Source organism: Sardina pilchardus, chromosome 17 (genome assembly GCF_963854185.1).
Source record: "Sardina pilchardus chromosome 17, fSarPil1.1, whole genome shotgun sequence".
Lineage (NCBI taxonomy): Eukaryota > Metazoa > Chordata > Actinopteri > Clupeiformes > Clupeidae > Sardina > Sardina pilchardus.
This window is the reverse complement of record NC_085010.1, coordinates 6,537,406-6,553,837: the sequence shown is the minus strand read 5'-3', so window position 1 is coordinate 6,553,837 and position 16,432 is coordinate 6,537,406. Positions and strand designations below refer to the sequence as shown.

General features: G+C 40.5%; 1 protein-coding gene across 1 annotated transcript in view; it reads right to left on the bottom strand.

Annotated features, from left to right (window-relative positions):
* The window catches only part of LOC134062096 (cytidine monophosphate-N-acetylneuraminic acid hydroxylase-like), a 146,763-nt gene that overhangs the window by 66,457 nt on the left and 63,874 nt on the right, over window positions 1-16,432 (bottom strand). Inside the window, exons 4-9 of the mRNA XM_062517979.1 lie at window positions 7,701-7,792; window positions 5,968-6,083; window positions 3,927-4,117; window positions 3,270-3,350; window positions 2,849-2,915; window positions 2,634-2,715 (exon numbers count right to left, since the gene is read on the bottom strand). Of these exons, the coding sequence (XP_062373963.1) occupies window positions 2,634-2,715; window positions 2,849-2,915; window positions 3,270-3,350; window positions 3,927-4,117; window positions 5,968-6,083; window positions 7,701-7,792 (629 nt within the window). The remainder of the gene's footprint in view (window positions 1-2,633; window positions 2,716-2,848; window positions 2,916-3,269; window positions 3,351-3,926; window positions 4,118-5,967; window positions 6,084-7,700; window positions 7,793-16,432) is intronic.

Here is a 16,432-nt window from a genome sequence, read left to right as displayed (position 1 = left end):
AGTTTAAGTGCTGATGTGGCTGCATAGCAGCAACACAATAATAGCCTAATATCAAGTTCGTTTGTGCACACTTACATCTCAAGTTTGTTGCGCACCTACCTATGCTATGATATTTAGGTAATTTAGGCTTAGCCTACTGTTGGGTTCAATGTCAGCAGCTACGCAACATTGGCTAACTTGTACATCTGGAGATAGCTAAGTGCTCACTAAAATCATAAAGGAGCATTGCAAGACACTCATCTCTTTTATGATCCCAGAAAGATTTTCTTCGACTTGTTAGTTTTATTAACATGTTTTTTATCTAATGAAATATCCTTGTCATCATGCACTATAGGCTATCCAACTTATTTTCTCAAGAATAAAACCGTGAGACTGAAGCCTAATTACCCTCACGTATTTCTTAAAGCGACAGGGATCAATTACACACACCTTCTATGCGCACTCCTCCACACCACATTAAAGATAGCTAAATCAGTAGGCCTACACAAATGACTAAACATTTGTAGCTACTAGTAATTATGCAGATTGTATGTGGAGGGTCAAGCAGAATCTTGGATGGCCACTGGTGTGAATGATCACACGATATTCAATATAAGGTGATTAAACACCAAATCAACTAAAATTGTAAAAAAGCATCGAAAAAGTCATTCTTGACTTAGAATCGGTATCGAAACAATAATTTTGGTATCATGACAACACTAGCCTTCTTTAAACACATGCTGAAAGTGCTTGAGCCACGTTACAACATCCTGTCAAAGACAAAACTATGTTTATTTGTCTTTTTTTTTTTTTTTGCTGATCCGAAAAATGATCCGATCCGTGACTCTTGATCCGAGGAACGATCCGAACCGTGACTTTTTCGATCCGTTGCACCCCTAACACACACCAATACTCGGATACTTTACTCGGATGGCGAACATTTTCGCTCTGTTGAACTTGGATGTTTAAATGCGGATTTCAATCACTCATATCACTGCAATACCTTACTGCATCCGCATCACTGCTTATGAGAATGGGAATCGGTCTTGTTGTGAGTGCAATATTGAATGAAGACTTGTTCCACACTGGTGTTGGTAAATGTGGCTAGCGTTGCTAACAGAAGGTTACCATGCCTGTGGGGTATACTACGAATCTCGATTAGTGGGTTAGCGAGGTATGTTGCGCTCAAAGCCAGGGTATGCTGTCATACGAAAGTGGATTTGTTTTAGCGTCGCTGTATCACCATGGTATCTTATGCTCGCAACCAAACCTGGTCGGGAGCAGGTTATGTGAAGTTATAGCTCAAATCGTGAAAAACTACCGCCCTCTGGCCAATTCTAACCAATCCATTATGTTGAAAAACGAAGTTATCTCACGTGTGCTAATCTGTCATACTTAGAACAAGTTCAGCCCCGCCTCTGCAAACATTTTGAAACTCGAAGGCGCTTTTAACTATGTTGCGCGTGCAAATATGTCACTACTATGGACGTGCATACCATGCAATATTTGATGACCATCGATAACTTATGGGTTAGACACAAAAAAGACCACCCTAGATCTCTCTGCCGCTCATACATGCGGAAGTAATCGTTGGTTAACCTAGGCTGTCTTGTGCGTCTCCACGTTTCCCGATTGGTCAAAGTCACCCCAACCACGAGAACGCGCACAGATCTGAGCTGAAAGCCTAGTTGGACAAATTCATCCTTGAGTGAGTTTCGTAGTACCACTCAACTCTGATTGCGACTTTCGTTTTTAGTAATCCAGGTTATCCAAAGAAAACCTGGTTATGTTCAACGAGATTCGTAATATATCCCTCTGGTACTCAGCCAGTGCTACCGCAACAAGTGGCGTCCATGTTTTTCTCCAACTTGGATGAACAAAACATCAGCATCAGAATCAGCTTTACTGGCCAGGTTGACGTAATCAAACAAGGAATTTGACTCCAGTTAACTTTGCTCTCAAAGAACAACACTCAAACAAATGAATATTGTTATAAAGAAAAACATAATAGAGCGCTTGAAGCGGGGACGTAACATCATATCCAAGGTCCAAGTCGATTCGCAGAGCATAATAAAATGCAGCCTGAAGCCACAAAGCTCATGGTCATATAACCTTTGGGCCGCCCCATCACAAAGCTCAAGGTCATATAACCTGTGGGCCGCCACAAAGCTCAAGGTCATATAACCTGTGGGCCGCCACAAAGCTCAAGGTCATGTAACCTGTGGGCCGCCCCACCACAAAGCTCAAGGTCAAGTAACCTGTGGGCCGCCCCACCACAGAGCTCAAGGTCATGTAACCTTTGGGCCGCCACAAAGCTCAAGGTCATATAACCTTTGGGCCACCCCACCACAGAGCTCATGGTCATGTGAGGATAGAGTAATGGGTGTTGTATGTGGAGTTAATGAGAACAGCATGGCATATATAAAGCACATACCTTTTACACAATTACATTTACACTATTATACACATACTTTTATCAACTATAGCCTTCACATGCCTTATATTCATTATCCAAGTACATTTATATACAACAATTATATAAATACCCTTATATTCAACAATTATACAAATACCTTTATATTGATAAAATACACAAATATCTTTATATTCAACAATTATTCAAATACCTTTATATTGATAAAATACACAAATACCTTTAAATTCAACAATTATACAAGTGTCCATTTCAGGATGGACACCATCCATTAGAATCATGAATCTGAGGTGTTTGTCTACCTGAAAAACACACACAAACAAAGCCCAAACATTGTTTTGGTGTCTGAGAGTATTTGCTCAAAAAAAAAAAAAAAAAAAAAAGCCACACAGACATACACACAACTACTAATGAAATTACTAATGAAATACTTGCATTTTGCCAGACACCAAAAGGAACCACAATGATGTTGGTAAGGTTCAGCCCGCTGTTTTTCAGATACCTGCAACATGGTCAGGTTACTGTTAAAGTGTCATTGCCTTTATGCTTATGGTGTTGGCAAATGGTTTTGTCTTACACATTAAACTAATATAATGAATTACATAAAGTTGAAAAGTGAAAATAGCAAAAATAGCATTAACAATATTGTATATCGAAAAAGAGAACAATGGGATTTTAATATATTTAACATTTATATTCTTACATTGCTTATATGGATTTTATAAGATGGATTGTGGTCAATATATATCAGTAACAATGCATACTGTATGTACAGTATATTCTAATACATTAATATAAGATTATATTGTATTACTGTAATATTTGAATATGTAGCGGAGATGTTTATGTCCCTTACCAGAACACTGGTCGAGAAGTGTCTCCCACGTATATGGGTAGGTCAGGTCGCTTTTCAGATAGGGTCTTTAGTGTCGGGTAACTAAGAAGTAGACAGTTTGTCAAATTATTAAATGTAAATGTTCTTGTACTGTCCCTGGATATTTCCGTATGTGACTATGTGTTATGTGTTTAGAGATGAAGGGGGAATATTGTGATTTGCATTGCAGGGTTTTGCTGTTCTGCTTGGGTGCATCCTTGGCGTCAGTGAGCGAACTTCCCCCTCCAAACTGCCACAGAAATAGTGTGTTTGTGTATGTATTGTGTTTATATGTATACTGTATGTGTGTATGAGTGTGCATGTATTTAAGTGTGTGTGTGTGTGTGTGTGTGTGTGTGTGTGTGAGTGTGTGCATGTGTGTGTGTGTGTGTGTGTGTGTGTCTGTGTGTGTGAAATACTGTAGTTAGGGGCCTACGTCTAATTTCCTGGACTCAAGCTATTGGTTGCTATGGGTAGCTATGGGTTGATTCCTGGTTGATGGGTAAAGGCGCACCTGTCTTACAACCACACCTAAATATTGCATTTTCAACCAAATGTAAAACAAATATGTAACTTCCCAGCACTGCCTGTCACTTCGTTCTCAGCAACCCCAGCCAAGCCCAGTCCAGGCCAGCCTACCTGAGGTGGTCTGAGTGCATGTGGCTGATGTAGATGAGGTCAGCGTTGCAGAGCCTGTCCAGGGAGTCGGGCGGAGGCTCATGCAGCAGCCACCAGCCACGAGCAAACGCCGGGCCCGTCAGCCAGGGGTCAAACATCATCTTCCGCTCACCCAACTTCAGCTCCATGCACGCATGAGTGAGATACGTCAACTAGAGAGAGATGAAGAAAGGCAGAGAGAGAGAGAGGGGGGGGGGCAGAGAGGAAGAGAGAAGGAGAGAGATTGAGGAAGAGAGAGGGGAGGGAAGAGAAAGGAGAGTAACAAACCACCAGCATGACAAAACTGATTTAGTGAAATTATATCTGTTTCATCAGTTGTAAGGGTATACAGTAGTGTACAGTAGTTAAGTGTGTGTTAGGCGTGACACAAAACTCCGGATGAAAAAACTATATTAAAAACTATATGACCGCTGCTTCGCTGCACGGTGGTAATAATTACTTGGCTCACTTGGCAACTTTTCAAGGTCAGACATTAATATTATCGCTTGTTGGCTAAATCCACCTACAATCCTAGTGATGGAAGAGGAGGGGGGGCAGTGTCACAGCAACTTCTTTAGTAATCAAAATATACGTTTTTTTGTTTGGTCCCCACTAGGGATGTAACGATACACTCAACTCACGACTCGATATGGATCACGATTTTTTGTTCACGATACGATTTTATCACGATTTTTTTTTTTGATATTGATGCTGTTTGAAGAGGTTGCTCCAAAGAAAATCAAATTGCACCACTCCCTCTCCAAGAGTGCAGAGTGCAAACTGAATTTTTTTTTTTTTTTAAGTTATGCTGTTGCTTAGCCTTATGGTTGTAGTTAATGTAGCAGTTATTGGAGGTTTATTTTTTTTTTAACTTTACATTAGCTTATTTTTGGTACTTCAATCTTCATAACAACTTTAATGTCATGAAAATTATAATAACTAATTTTCGACCAAAAATGCAGTTACTGCCTTTCTGCTTTAGGCAGTACTGTTATATGCTACATCATTATAGTTGTTCAAGTGCACACACTAAATGGAGAGCTAGGATTAAAATTCAGACTGTGCCTTTAAATAGGCAACTTTTTCCATCTATCAGCACAATGCTACAGTAAGCCATTTCCACTAAAAAAATCAGCTCAATATTATGTGCAAGACTGATGTTTACCAAGCATGCAAACGTGTTAATCTCTTAGCACTATCGTCATACGTTTTCTCATAGTGAGATGGCTATCCCGACATATGTTTTGATGTACATGGGGCGCACGGAGGTGAACGGCGGGACAAACGCGAAATGACAAGGTGTTAACTAAACAATTGAGTAGACCTAAGGTCGACAGGCTTTGTGGTTAAAACGATGAAAACCAGTAGGTTAGTCTGTCACAGCTAACTTCGTTCAAGCACAGTAGCTTAGACTAGTTTACACGCGCAGAAATTAAAAGTCAATATCAGCATCACAAGATTGCTGTCATTATCGGAAAATCCAGACACGTCAAACTGGACGCGAACGCGTGGCAAAAACAAAACAACTTCATAAATTATGTCTTTTTCAAACCTTGAAAACACCACATTAAAATCCAAGCATTTTCAAGGATTTCAAGCACCCATACGAACCCTGACACACACACTCTAGTTCAAAGTTGTTGCCTACCGTCGTCCCTCGTTCTGTGCCCCGTACCTAGTGACATAAGTCACGTGACTCATCGCGATTCATTTTTTCTATCAACCGGTGCGAATCGTCACGCATTTGTATCGATTTTTATTCGTGTCACGATGCATCGTTACATCCCTAGTCCCCACATAGAGAAGGCAGAAACAAAGCTTTATGATCATGAGATTGGTTTTGACAGTGACAATTGTTGACAAATATACCCTTAAAACGGATACAATTATCATGTCGTTGGATGCGGAAGTAACTATAGTAAGTAAGTCTTGGGTCTCCATGGCATCACACTACCACACACACGCACGCACATGCACACACACACACACACACACACACACACACACACTCACTCATACTCACGGTCACTTCACCGGGCTGCAGCTCCTGTGCCTCCATGGGGTCTGTGAGCCAGGGGTCAGGAGGATTCAGCTCCACAAGGTCCAGACCACCATCAGGGTCATCTGCCCACACAACCTCTGTGCATGAACCACACACACACACACACACACACACACACACACACACACAAAACAATAAAAACACACACATACACACAATACAGCACACACACACACACACACATTGATCCTTGGGAAAGCAGCTGCACATATTTGTATTTCCTTTATTTCTCAAACATTCTATGGCTAACTGTATCCTGTTGGAGACCTAAGACCGTATGCAATTTTGAGTAGCCTATGCTAAAGTTGTTTTGAGGTTATGCTATTTATTCATTCACTCGTTTTGTTCATAAGTGAAGACTTAAGCAATAAGCCCCGAGAGGCCGTGGGTGTATAATCTGTACTGTATAATCGAATAGCTAAGGGGAGTTGTTAGGCATGACGCCTAAAACCCCCTTAGCTGTTCGATTATACAGTATAACCCACGGACTCGAGTGGCTTATTGCTTTTCTAAAACGGTTACTACGTCGATCTAGCAAGATTTCATGAAACGAAGGCACAGCAACGACAATGTAACGATGTATCCAGAGATAATCTTTCTTCCGCCAAGAAATATATTCCCTCCTTATGAATGGTTGCCATGCAACAACAAGACGCAGCCACTGCTAGTTTTGTGCTAGCGCATTACTATAGAACGAAATGCGGTCAAGGTGTGAGTTTATCATGATATTTACAACGGCATCGAACGCGATTCAGCCAATCACAATCAAGGACCGGAATTATTATCAGTTTTAGAAAATCAAACTCACAATTGATTTATTACTGAGATATAAGAATAGTAATAGATGCAGGAGGAGGAAATCCAGAGTACATGTAAACAGGATTCAGTCCAAATTCTGATTCCAATTCAGACACAGATTCAGATTCAAATCTCATCATAACTGGATGACCGATTATCGTTACAATGAAATGTTAACACTAAGGCCCCGTTCGAATCGGGTAAAACTGCTGCCTTCTAAGATATCTAACTAGAGAGCAAGGCAGCGAAGGCCGATCGAAACCGAAAAAACGATTTTCGCTGCCTTCTAAGATATCTTAGAATTCCTGAATAACGGTCAATTTTGAAGGCAGCATCGATGTACACTTCAAGCTGCCTTCTACCCATAATCCTTTACGGCCACGTCTGAATCTCTGTGAAAACAAAACAAACATGGCTGCCGATATCGGTAAATGACTGCCGAATCTGTTGAAATGTCATTTGTGTGACGTTATTTAGCTTGGATTTGTGGAAAGTAGATTGAAAATAAACAATTTACTACCTGGTTATACCATTGTTGTACCCACTAATAACGCCTGGTCTGATATATTAGCTGCCAGTGAAACTATTTTCTACCGTTAGCCTGCTAGCTTACGTAGGCTAATTTAGTTTAACGTCAGGCTTTTGCTAACGTCATACCGTAGTGTTAACCAAAGATTCTAGAGTGCTACGCTCATTTTTAAACGACACGTTTAATCTAAAGTCATGTCTAGTTAGAGAGCTCTCTATTTAGGGAGGGAGGCAGTAGGCAGCTCCCTTCCGATTTGAACGGAGCCTAAGTCATTTAAAATGTAACTGTTCAAAGAAGACATACTTGCCACGAACATTCTCCATTGTTTGTGGCCAATTTAAACTCACCCCAGGGTGCTCCGGCTTACCGAGTTCATCCTGCATGAAGCTGTCAGGGGGGTTGACGTACTGCATGGTCTCCATGTTGAGTTTCCAGTTATGCTTAGTACAGCGGACCGTCCTGTGGCAGGAAGTACAGATGGAAGCTGAGGCAACTTTCTGAGCAGCTCTTCCCAGAGGAAAGAAATTCTTAGAATGAGATCTCTTTTGTTTCTCATTTGTTTCTCCTAGACAATAATGAGATCACAGTGATACAAAAATGAGATTATTGCCTTTGTCTCACGCTTCTCAGGTTTGTCTCGGGAGCCAAAGAGTTATGTTATCTCAGTGTAGACTCCCTTTGATTTATAAATGAGATCTCAATTAGGTCTCAAATAATGCTCAGTTTTGTCCATGTTGTATGTCTCATATTTTACTCAGGCTGAGTCACCAGAGAGCTCTCCTTGTAAACTCAAGAAATTCTCATTTAAGTCTCTTTGGTAAATCTCGTCTTAGGCTCAGTGTAGACTCCCTTTAATCTACTAATGAGATCTCAGCTATGTTTTAAATAATGCTCAGTTTTGTCTCATTTATATGTCTCATTCTTTACTCAGGCTGAGGCGCCAGAGAGGTCTCTTTGTAAACTCAAGCAATTCTCATTTATATCTATTTGGTAAATCTCAGATTTGGCTCAGTCAGTTCCATAAAAGATTCCTCAACACATTTCTTACCAAAATATTTTTTTACCAGTGTTATTATACACTCTGTACATGTGTGTGTAGCTGTGCTGTGTGTGTCTATCCACGTGTGTGTGTTCGTGTGTAACTGTGCTGTGTGTGTCTGTCGACATGTTTGTGTGCACTTTAAACATGTATTAGGCTACACAGTCCTAGATAGGCTAAATTAGCCAGAATAGATTGTCATGTTAATTAAAGGAGAAATTATCAATAACTGAAATCAAACTAAAAAATAAAATTGTTAGATTAATCTTTTTTTTTTTTTAAATCATTGTTTTGTCCAGCCCTCTCATGCTCATCCAAACCTATTTGTTTCAAATTAGAAATTAGTCTCTATAAACACAATACCCAAATACAGACAGGTACACAACTGCAAGCCACACACACACACACACACAGCACAGCTCAGGGCCAGAGTGGGACACTTCATTTTACTGTGAAATTTCAAGTTTTAGCGGCCCTTGAGGGGCGTGGGTCATTCAAGTACACGACATCACATGCCTACTACTATAAGAGAGATGGGATAGGAGTTTATAGGAATGGCCTCCCCTGAGCTAATAAAAGATTTTTGACAACTTTGGCAGACTATAGGCTATACATTGGGTGGAATGGTAATATTTCATTCATACATTTTAGGAGAAAAAGTATGACTTTAACACACCAATTCCAATGCCATTTTATTTCTGCACATAGTATAGGCCTATACAGTACCCGAGTAAGGCACAATAGCTGCTAGGCTACCACTGTAAATGTGCACTTTCTGTCCTGTGTCTGCGGGATTTGAACGCTCCTCTCGTTTATCTTTAATGATATTTTATCTTTGAGGGCTTTTGAGATTTGGGGTTATTATCTTACAGTCAAATTGATTATTATTAGCCTACACATCTCCCTTGCACACATTCATGGTCATGGTTGTGGCACTGGAGAAGGGGCCGCTCATTCACTTCCGTAAATTATTGCAAAAATAGACTTAGTTGCGACTTCCGAAACATTTTTGTGAGTGCTACTTTGTTCATATTTGGGAAACTGCGAGTAAGAGGCCGAGACCGCACAGCCCAGGCTGCAGAGGTGCTGCGAGGGCGCAGCAAATGAACTTCAGAAACAATATATTTAAGCTCACATATTCATACCGGCCCAAAACGTTAACGGCCCACCGGGAATCCTCCCAAATCTCCTGATTAGCCGGGCCTGGCACAGCTGCAATACACACACACACACACATGCAAGCAGAGACACAAACACATACAGTGCCTATAGAAAGTCATCATACCCTTTTGAAATACTCACTTTGTCTTAAAGCCTGAAATCAAAACCGATTTTTAAAAAATCTTTTTCCACTGATTCCACTGAAATTTAAAGGGTTTTGATTTCAGGCTGTAAGCCAAGAAAAGCAACTTTATTTCAAAAGGGTATGATTACTTTAGGCACTGTACATGTAGACAGACACGCACAGCACAGCTACACCCAAACACCAAAGACAAAGACACACACACTCATACACACATCTACACACACAAACACACACACACACACACACAAACACACACACACACACACACAAGCAGACACAGACATTTATACAATAGACATAGAAAGGCACACAGCTACACACCACACACAAACACATGTAGACACACACACACACACACACACACATATATACACATACAGAGCAGAGACATAGACTCACATAAATTCAATACCCAAACAAATACGGAAGGAGGTTCTTTGATTTGTCTACAATGTCAGGTGTTGTATTTGCTGCACACGACGAACAGTGTAATTAGACTACTACACGTGTAAGCCAATGTATGATTTTGGTGCTTTTGAGTTAATAAATAATATAAGAGTGTCACACAATGGTTAGCAAGGACCTAATGGAAGGTTAGCATGGAAGGTTTTGAATATCCAAACCACACACCTGCAAATATCATGTTTTCTTGTTTGGCTACGTTCCGCAAAACTAAGTTTATTAATGAATTAGATCTACATGTCTCTTTATTATTAGGCTATTTAAGTCCGTTGGAGGTAGTCTTTTTCTAGTTTAACATGTTTGATATTATCGGAAGTCTTTTTAGTCGTGGCTCATGCAAATAGTGACGTGAACATTAAAAATCAATAGTGACCTCTCTCCAACACCAAACAGGAAGGGGCAAAATAGGCGACAGCTGTAGCCTATATGATTATTTGTTATTTCATTTCTTATATACTATTAGTCGGCTATTCTTGTGACAGAACAGCCCTATAACTATTAGGGATGTCACACATGAAACAGTGCTGCAGAAACGCGATAGTTTGATATGAGTAGGGTATCGCATGAGTTCCTGTTGATATGTAGTGCGCGATGGAAATAATTTGAATGAATCTAGGCCTAGCAGTCTAGTAAATGTGACCCACAGTCTTTGCAAAATCCTAATCTGAGACTGGCCTAGTCTTTCAAAAATCTTCTCCAAATCTTTGCAAAGTCTGTCAATGTAAGGTAGGCTTAAGTTGACACTTGTCAGTGTCCATTCTTTTGTTGGTCCAGAGTTTATTTTTACTGCATGAACGGTGTTTATTATAATCTCGTTCAGAGAGGGTGAAACCGAAGCCAGTCAGGCTCTTGGTTCAGTCCTTCGGGTACCCATCTGACGTCAATACGTCGGCAGACGTCTCTCCCTGGAAGTCCGAAGTTGCCCGAGAACAATGGCTGCCTGACAACCGGCTGTTTCACTTCGGCGAAAGGTAAGATAATAAATGTAAGATGTAGTTTGTCTAAATAGTTGCCCAGCATTTGTAACTTTTTAAGAAACATTCCCGTCGTCCATGTTTAAACTTTACGTTCGTGCTGAGGATGTACTAGGTTGGGGAATACCTGCAGTATCGTTAGCTATCGTGCTAACGTTAGAACTAGCAACTAGTTTAATGATAGCTAACGTTAGATTAGATTAGAAGTCTTTATTGTCCACTACTGTGGAAATTCATCTTTGGCCCCACAACATACACGTATAGCACACACAGGCAAGACTACACAACAAGTACAACATAAAGCAAACACAGACAGAGACTACACATCAGGTACAACATAAGGCAGACATACACAGAGACTACACAGCAAGTACAACATAGAGCAAACACAGACAAAGACTCAACAGCAGGTGCAACAAAAAACAAACACAAACCAAGATTACACAGCAGGTACAACATATGGCACAAACAAGTCTGCACAGCAGATATGGGGATATGGACATGTGCAAATGGGTTAAATTATCATAAAAAACAGTAAAGTGAATAATAAATTACTTAATTAGTGGTCAGTGGGGACATGGAGTATGATTTGTAGAACTCATAAGTTGAGTTGATTTAATAAGTTAATAGATAAAGGTATAAAAGATTTCTTAAAAATATTTCTACTGGATGTAGGTACTCTGTACCTTCTTCCTGAAGGGAGTCTTTCAAAGGTGTGATATAGTGGATGTAGAGGGTCCTGGACTATCTGTAGAGCTTTCCTCTTAGTGTGGGTTGTATACAGTTCCACCAGCTGTCTCTGGGGGTTCAGTATGATTTTACTGGCCATATTTATAATTTTTGTGAGCTTACTCTTGCTCCTAACCCCCAAGTTCCCATACCAGCATGTAATGTTGTATGATATTACACTTTCCAGCAGACTGGTGTAAACCATCCCCAGGACTTTTTTACTCACATCAAAGCTGTTGAGTTTCCTTAAGAGAAACAATCTTTGGGATGCCTTCTTAAAAATATGATCAGTGTGTTCAATAAAATGTAGGTTATGGTCTAATATAGTACCTAGATATTTAAAACTGCAGACAACCTCAACATGTTGGCCCCCAATTGTAACTGGTTGACATGTAGGTTGTCCACCCCTTGTGTTGACAACAAGTTCTTTGGTCTTAGTGGGGTTTAGGACAAGGGCACTTTCCTCACACCAAGCCACAAGGCGGTGGATGTGATTAAGGTAGGTCTGCTCCAAATCCACATTCCCCCTGACCATTAGACCAACCATTGCCATATCATCAGCATATTTGAATAGGCTAAAATTACTATCACAGATCTGCATTTCATTGATGTACATGGAGAATAACACAGGAGATAGAACACAGCCTTGAGGCACACCAGTATTTAAAACAACCTCATCAGACATGGTACCCTGTACAGAGACCCTTTGAGGACGATCAGTTAAAAAGTCCTTAATCCATAATACAAGGTGCCCATTTGTCTCTAGTTTTGATAATCGTTTTAAAAGGATGTCAGTCTTGACCGTATTAAAAGCTGAACTAAAATCAATAAACAAAATTCTAGCGTAGGCCTTTGGGAGTTGGATGTGCTTGCTAACCATGTGAATGAGAGTTAGAGTGGCATCCTCAGTACCTCTTTGTGCCTTATATGCAAACTGTAGATTGTCTAGCAAATGAGAGTTTGCTAGACGACCCAATACTACCCTTTCCATACATTTGCATAGAATGCTGGTGAGAGCAATTGGTCTGAAGTCGTTGAGTAAGACAGGGTGAGACTTTTTCGGCACTGGGATTATTGTAGTTTTCTTCCATGAAAGCGGAACTGTGTGTGTGTCAAGCAGTATCTGAAATAGCCTAGTGAAAACACCTTTAAGTTGGAAAATGCACCCAGCTAAGGCCCTCCCCCTAAGGCCATCTGGACCCGGTGCTTTAAAAGGGTTAACCCTGGCAAGACAACCTGCTATCTCCTGCTCAGTGAGAGTGATGGTATGCCAGACAGGACTACATGCTTGATCAGAACTAATCCCCTGTGTGTTATCAAACCTGCTATAAAACTGATTAAGTTCGTTAGCAAATGAAATAGTGTTACTGAGTGGGCAGTGTTGCTTCCTGGCCTCTCTACCCATCATATTATTAAGACTATTCCATGCTTTACGAGCATCCCCTGTAACAAACTGACTCTCCATTTTATCTCTATGTTGTTGTTTGGATTTTTTAATAATCCCTCTCAATTCCTGTCTTTTTTCTTTGAAAAGGGTTAACGTTAGGTTAGCGCACTAGCAACTTTTAGCACACGATATCAAAGCTGACCAAACTCTTTTTCTGTTAAATAGTGGGATTGAATTCATGAATACAAGCGTTGGTCATGTTTTACTTTTCTGTAAGAGACGTGTAGGTCGACGAAGCTTGCCTGCTGTGTAGTGTAACTGTAACGTTAGTGGTTAGCTCTTCAAGGTACCGTATATACCCGAATATAAGACGAGGTTTTTGTCCTAAAAATAGACTGAAAAACGGGGGGTCGTCTTATATTCGCCATATAGACAAAATCACGGGGGAAAGGGAGAAAGCGGGGGGAAACAGTAGAGGGCGCTAACACAATAGGCTAATTAGTGACATTGTTATGAATTACTGTAAACGACTAACTAATTAAAATAAACAGGAAAGTGCTGCCATGGAGAGGTCAAGAGATCATCTTGAGAAAAGCGCTTCAAAAGTTGGTCAAATAAACCAGCATGTTCGAAACAGTTATGACGCCAACTTTAAAATTATGGTCGTGAATGAGGCGGAATCATCTAATAATTGTAAAGCTGCCAAAAAATTTGGAGTCACGGAATGCAATGTTCGGAGGTGGCGAGCACAAAAAGAACGACTAAAAAATGCCCACAGCCAAAGGAAAGCTTTCCGCGGACCTCAAAGTGGCAAGTTTGCAGAGCTTGATGACAGAATTTATGAATATGTGATAGAAAAACGTCGGGATGCGATGCCAATCACAAGAGAAATAATTCGGCTGAGGGCTCTGGAGATAGCCAAGGAGCTGAACATACCGACAGATGAATTCAAAGCTAGCACTGGGTGGTGTACACGAATGATGCGGCGCAAAGGGCTGACACTGCGTCGTAGAACAAGTTTGGCCCAGCGCCTGCCCTCAGACTTCGAGGAGAAGTTGCTGTCTTTTCAGCGATATGTTCTTAAACTGAGGAAGACTCACTCATACCCCCTGGATCAGATAGGAAATGCTGACCAAACACCAGTGTTTTTTGACATGCCAACATCTGTCACTGTTGCCAAGAAAGGGGACAAATCAGTTATTGTGCGATCCACTGGAAATGAAAAAAATAGAATCACTGTAATGTTGACGTGTCTCGCTGACGGGACCAAACTTCCTCCATATGTGATCTTGAAACGTCAGACCATGCCAAAGGAGACGATGCCAGCTGGCATTATCGTACGTGCCCAGGAAAAGGGCTGGATGGACACTGGCCTGGTAGTGGACTGGCTCAAGGTAGTGTGGGGCAGGCGCCGTGGTGCGCTTCACAAGAAGAGAAATATGCTCGTTTTGGATGCATTCCGCGGACACTTGACGGAGCCCGTCAAGACTCAGTTGCGAAAAATGAACGGCGATCTAGTGATCATACCGGGGGGGATGACAAGCCAGCTACAGGTGTTGGATGTAGTCGTGAACAAGCCATTCAAAGATAATCTGCGCAAGAGGTACACTGAGTGGCTCCTGTCAGACGATCACGCACTGACGCCTACGGGAAAACTTCAGAAGCCAGCTGTGCATCTGCTCTGCACTTGGATCCTCCAAGCATGGGATGCCATAAGCCAGGAGAGCATCGTTCATGGGTTTAAGAAATGCTGCATATCAAATGCCCTTGATGGGAGCGAGGATGACATTCTGTGGGAGGGGCTCGTGGAGCATCATGATAGTGGTGACAGTGAGAGTGAGCATAGCGAGGCAGGGGATCTCTGTGAGGAATAGGCCAAGTTTCATGTGCAGCATAAAGGCCCTTTGCACTGCTGTTCTAATTGCAAGTGCAACCCCACAGTCAGGTTTGCTTCAATACTTTAATGTCAGATGTGTTTGATAAAAAGAAAATGGTTATTTTCTATCTTCACAGTACCACAGTTACATACAGCCTACATAATATAATGCATTTTTGTGGAAAGGTTATTCATTCTTCCCTCATTCACTCATTTCAAAACTCATTCATTGACAGAGTGCACTTTATTTTGTGAAACATTTATCCAAATATTGAATGAATGGTGTTCAAATGTTTTTTCTAATGAATTATCACTATCAAATAAAATGATTTTCTGTTGAAAACCATATTTCTTCAAAAAAATGTTCCCCTTAAAAAATAAGTCTGGGAAATGGGGGGGGGGGGTCGTCTTATATTCAGGGTCGTCTTATATTCGGGTATACGGTAAAAGGTAGCAATTTCCAATGCATTTTGCCATTTTGCCATTGGGATTTAATGGGTAAAATGTTAAACTATAGCTGCTAGATATCAACTTGAAACTTTCTCAGTTGTTTACTCACATTAAGGCAAAGATTTTTTGTATTGCAAGTTTTCTGAAATGTGATGTTTAGATATGCAAATGAGACCAGTTTTACTTAAATATGCAATAATTTGCATATATTTCTAGAAAACTAAATCTGAACAATAGATACAGTCAGCTTCAAAATAATTGCTGCATTTTGCTTATATGTTGGATACCAAAAGCCTATGCAAAGGGAATATTAGATAACACTTCATATCACCTCAAAAATGAGGAAATCAAGTCAAGTCAAAATCAATGCGTTTCAATGAAAGTACATTATAGAACAAATGATTGTCAATGATATGGTATAATGGAAGTATCTCAATGCATGCCAAGTCACATAAGGAAGATATTGACCTTTAGACAACATATCAAGTGACTTGGGATGCATTGAGATACTTCCATCATACCATATCATTGACAATCATTTGTTCTGTGAACTGTGAACGTTTCAAGTTGATATCTTTAGTTTAACATTTTACCCATTTCACCTGTAGTAAATCCCAATGGCAAAATGCATTGGAAATTGCTGCCTTTAACCTTGAAAAAAAACTATGTTCCACTAAATATAAATAGGTAGATTTTTAATATGTTAATTAGATATACCTAGGGATCACAAAAAAACGTGGAATGATTACTATTGCAATTAGTTATGGGTCAAACGCTAGATTGACTGGCCTATAACCGCTGGTCAGGTTTTAGCTTGCCGTTTGGCGTTTTCTTTAATGTGTCAACGTCCTTATTTTTTTTTCATAAAGGTTATCA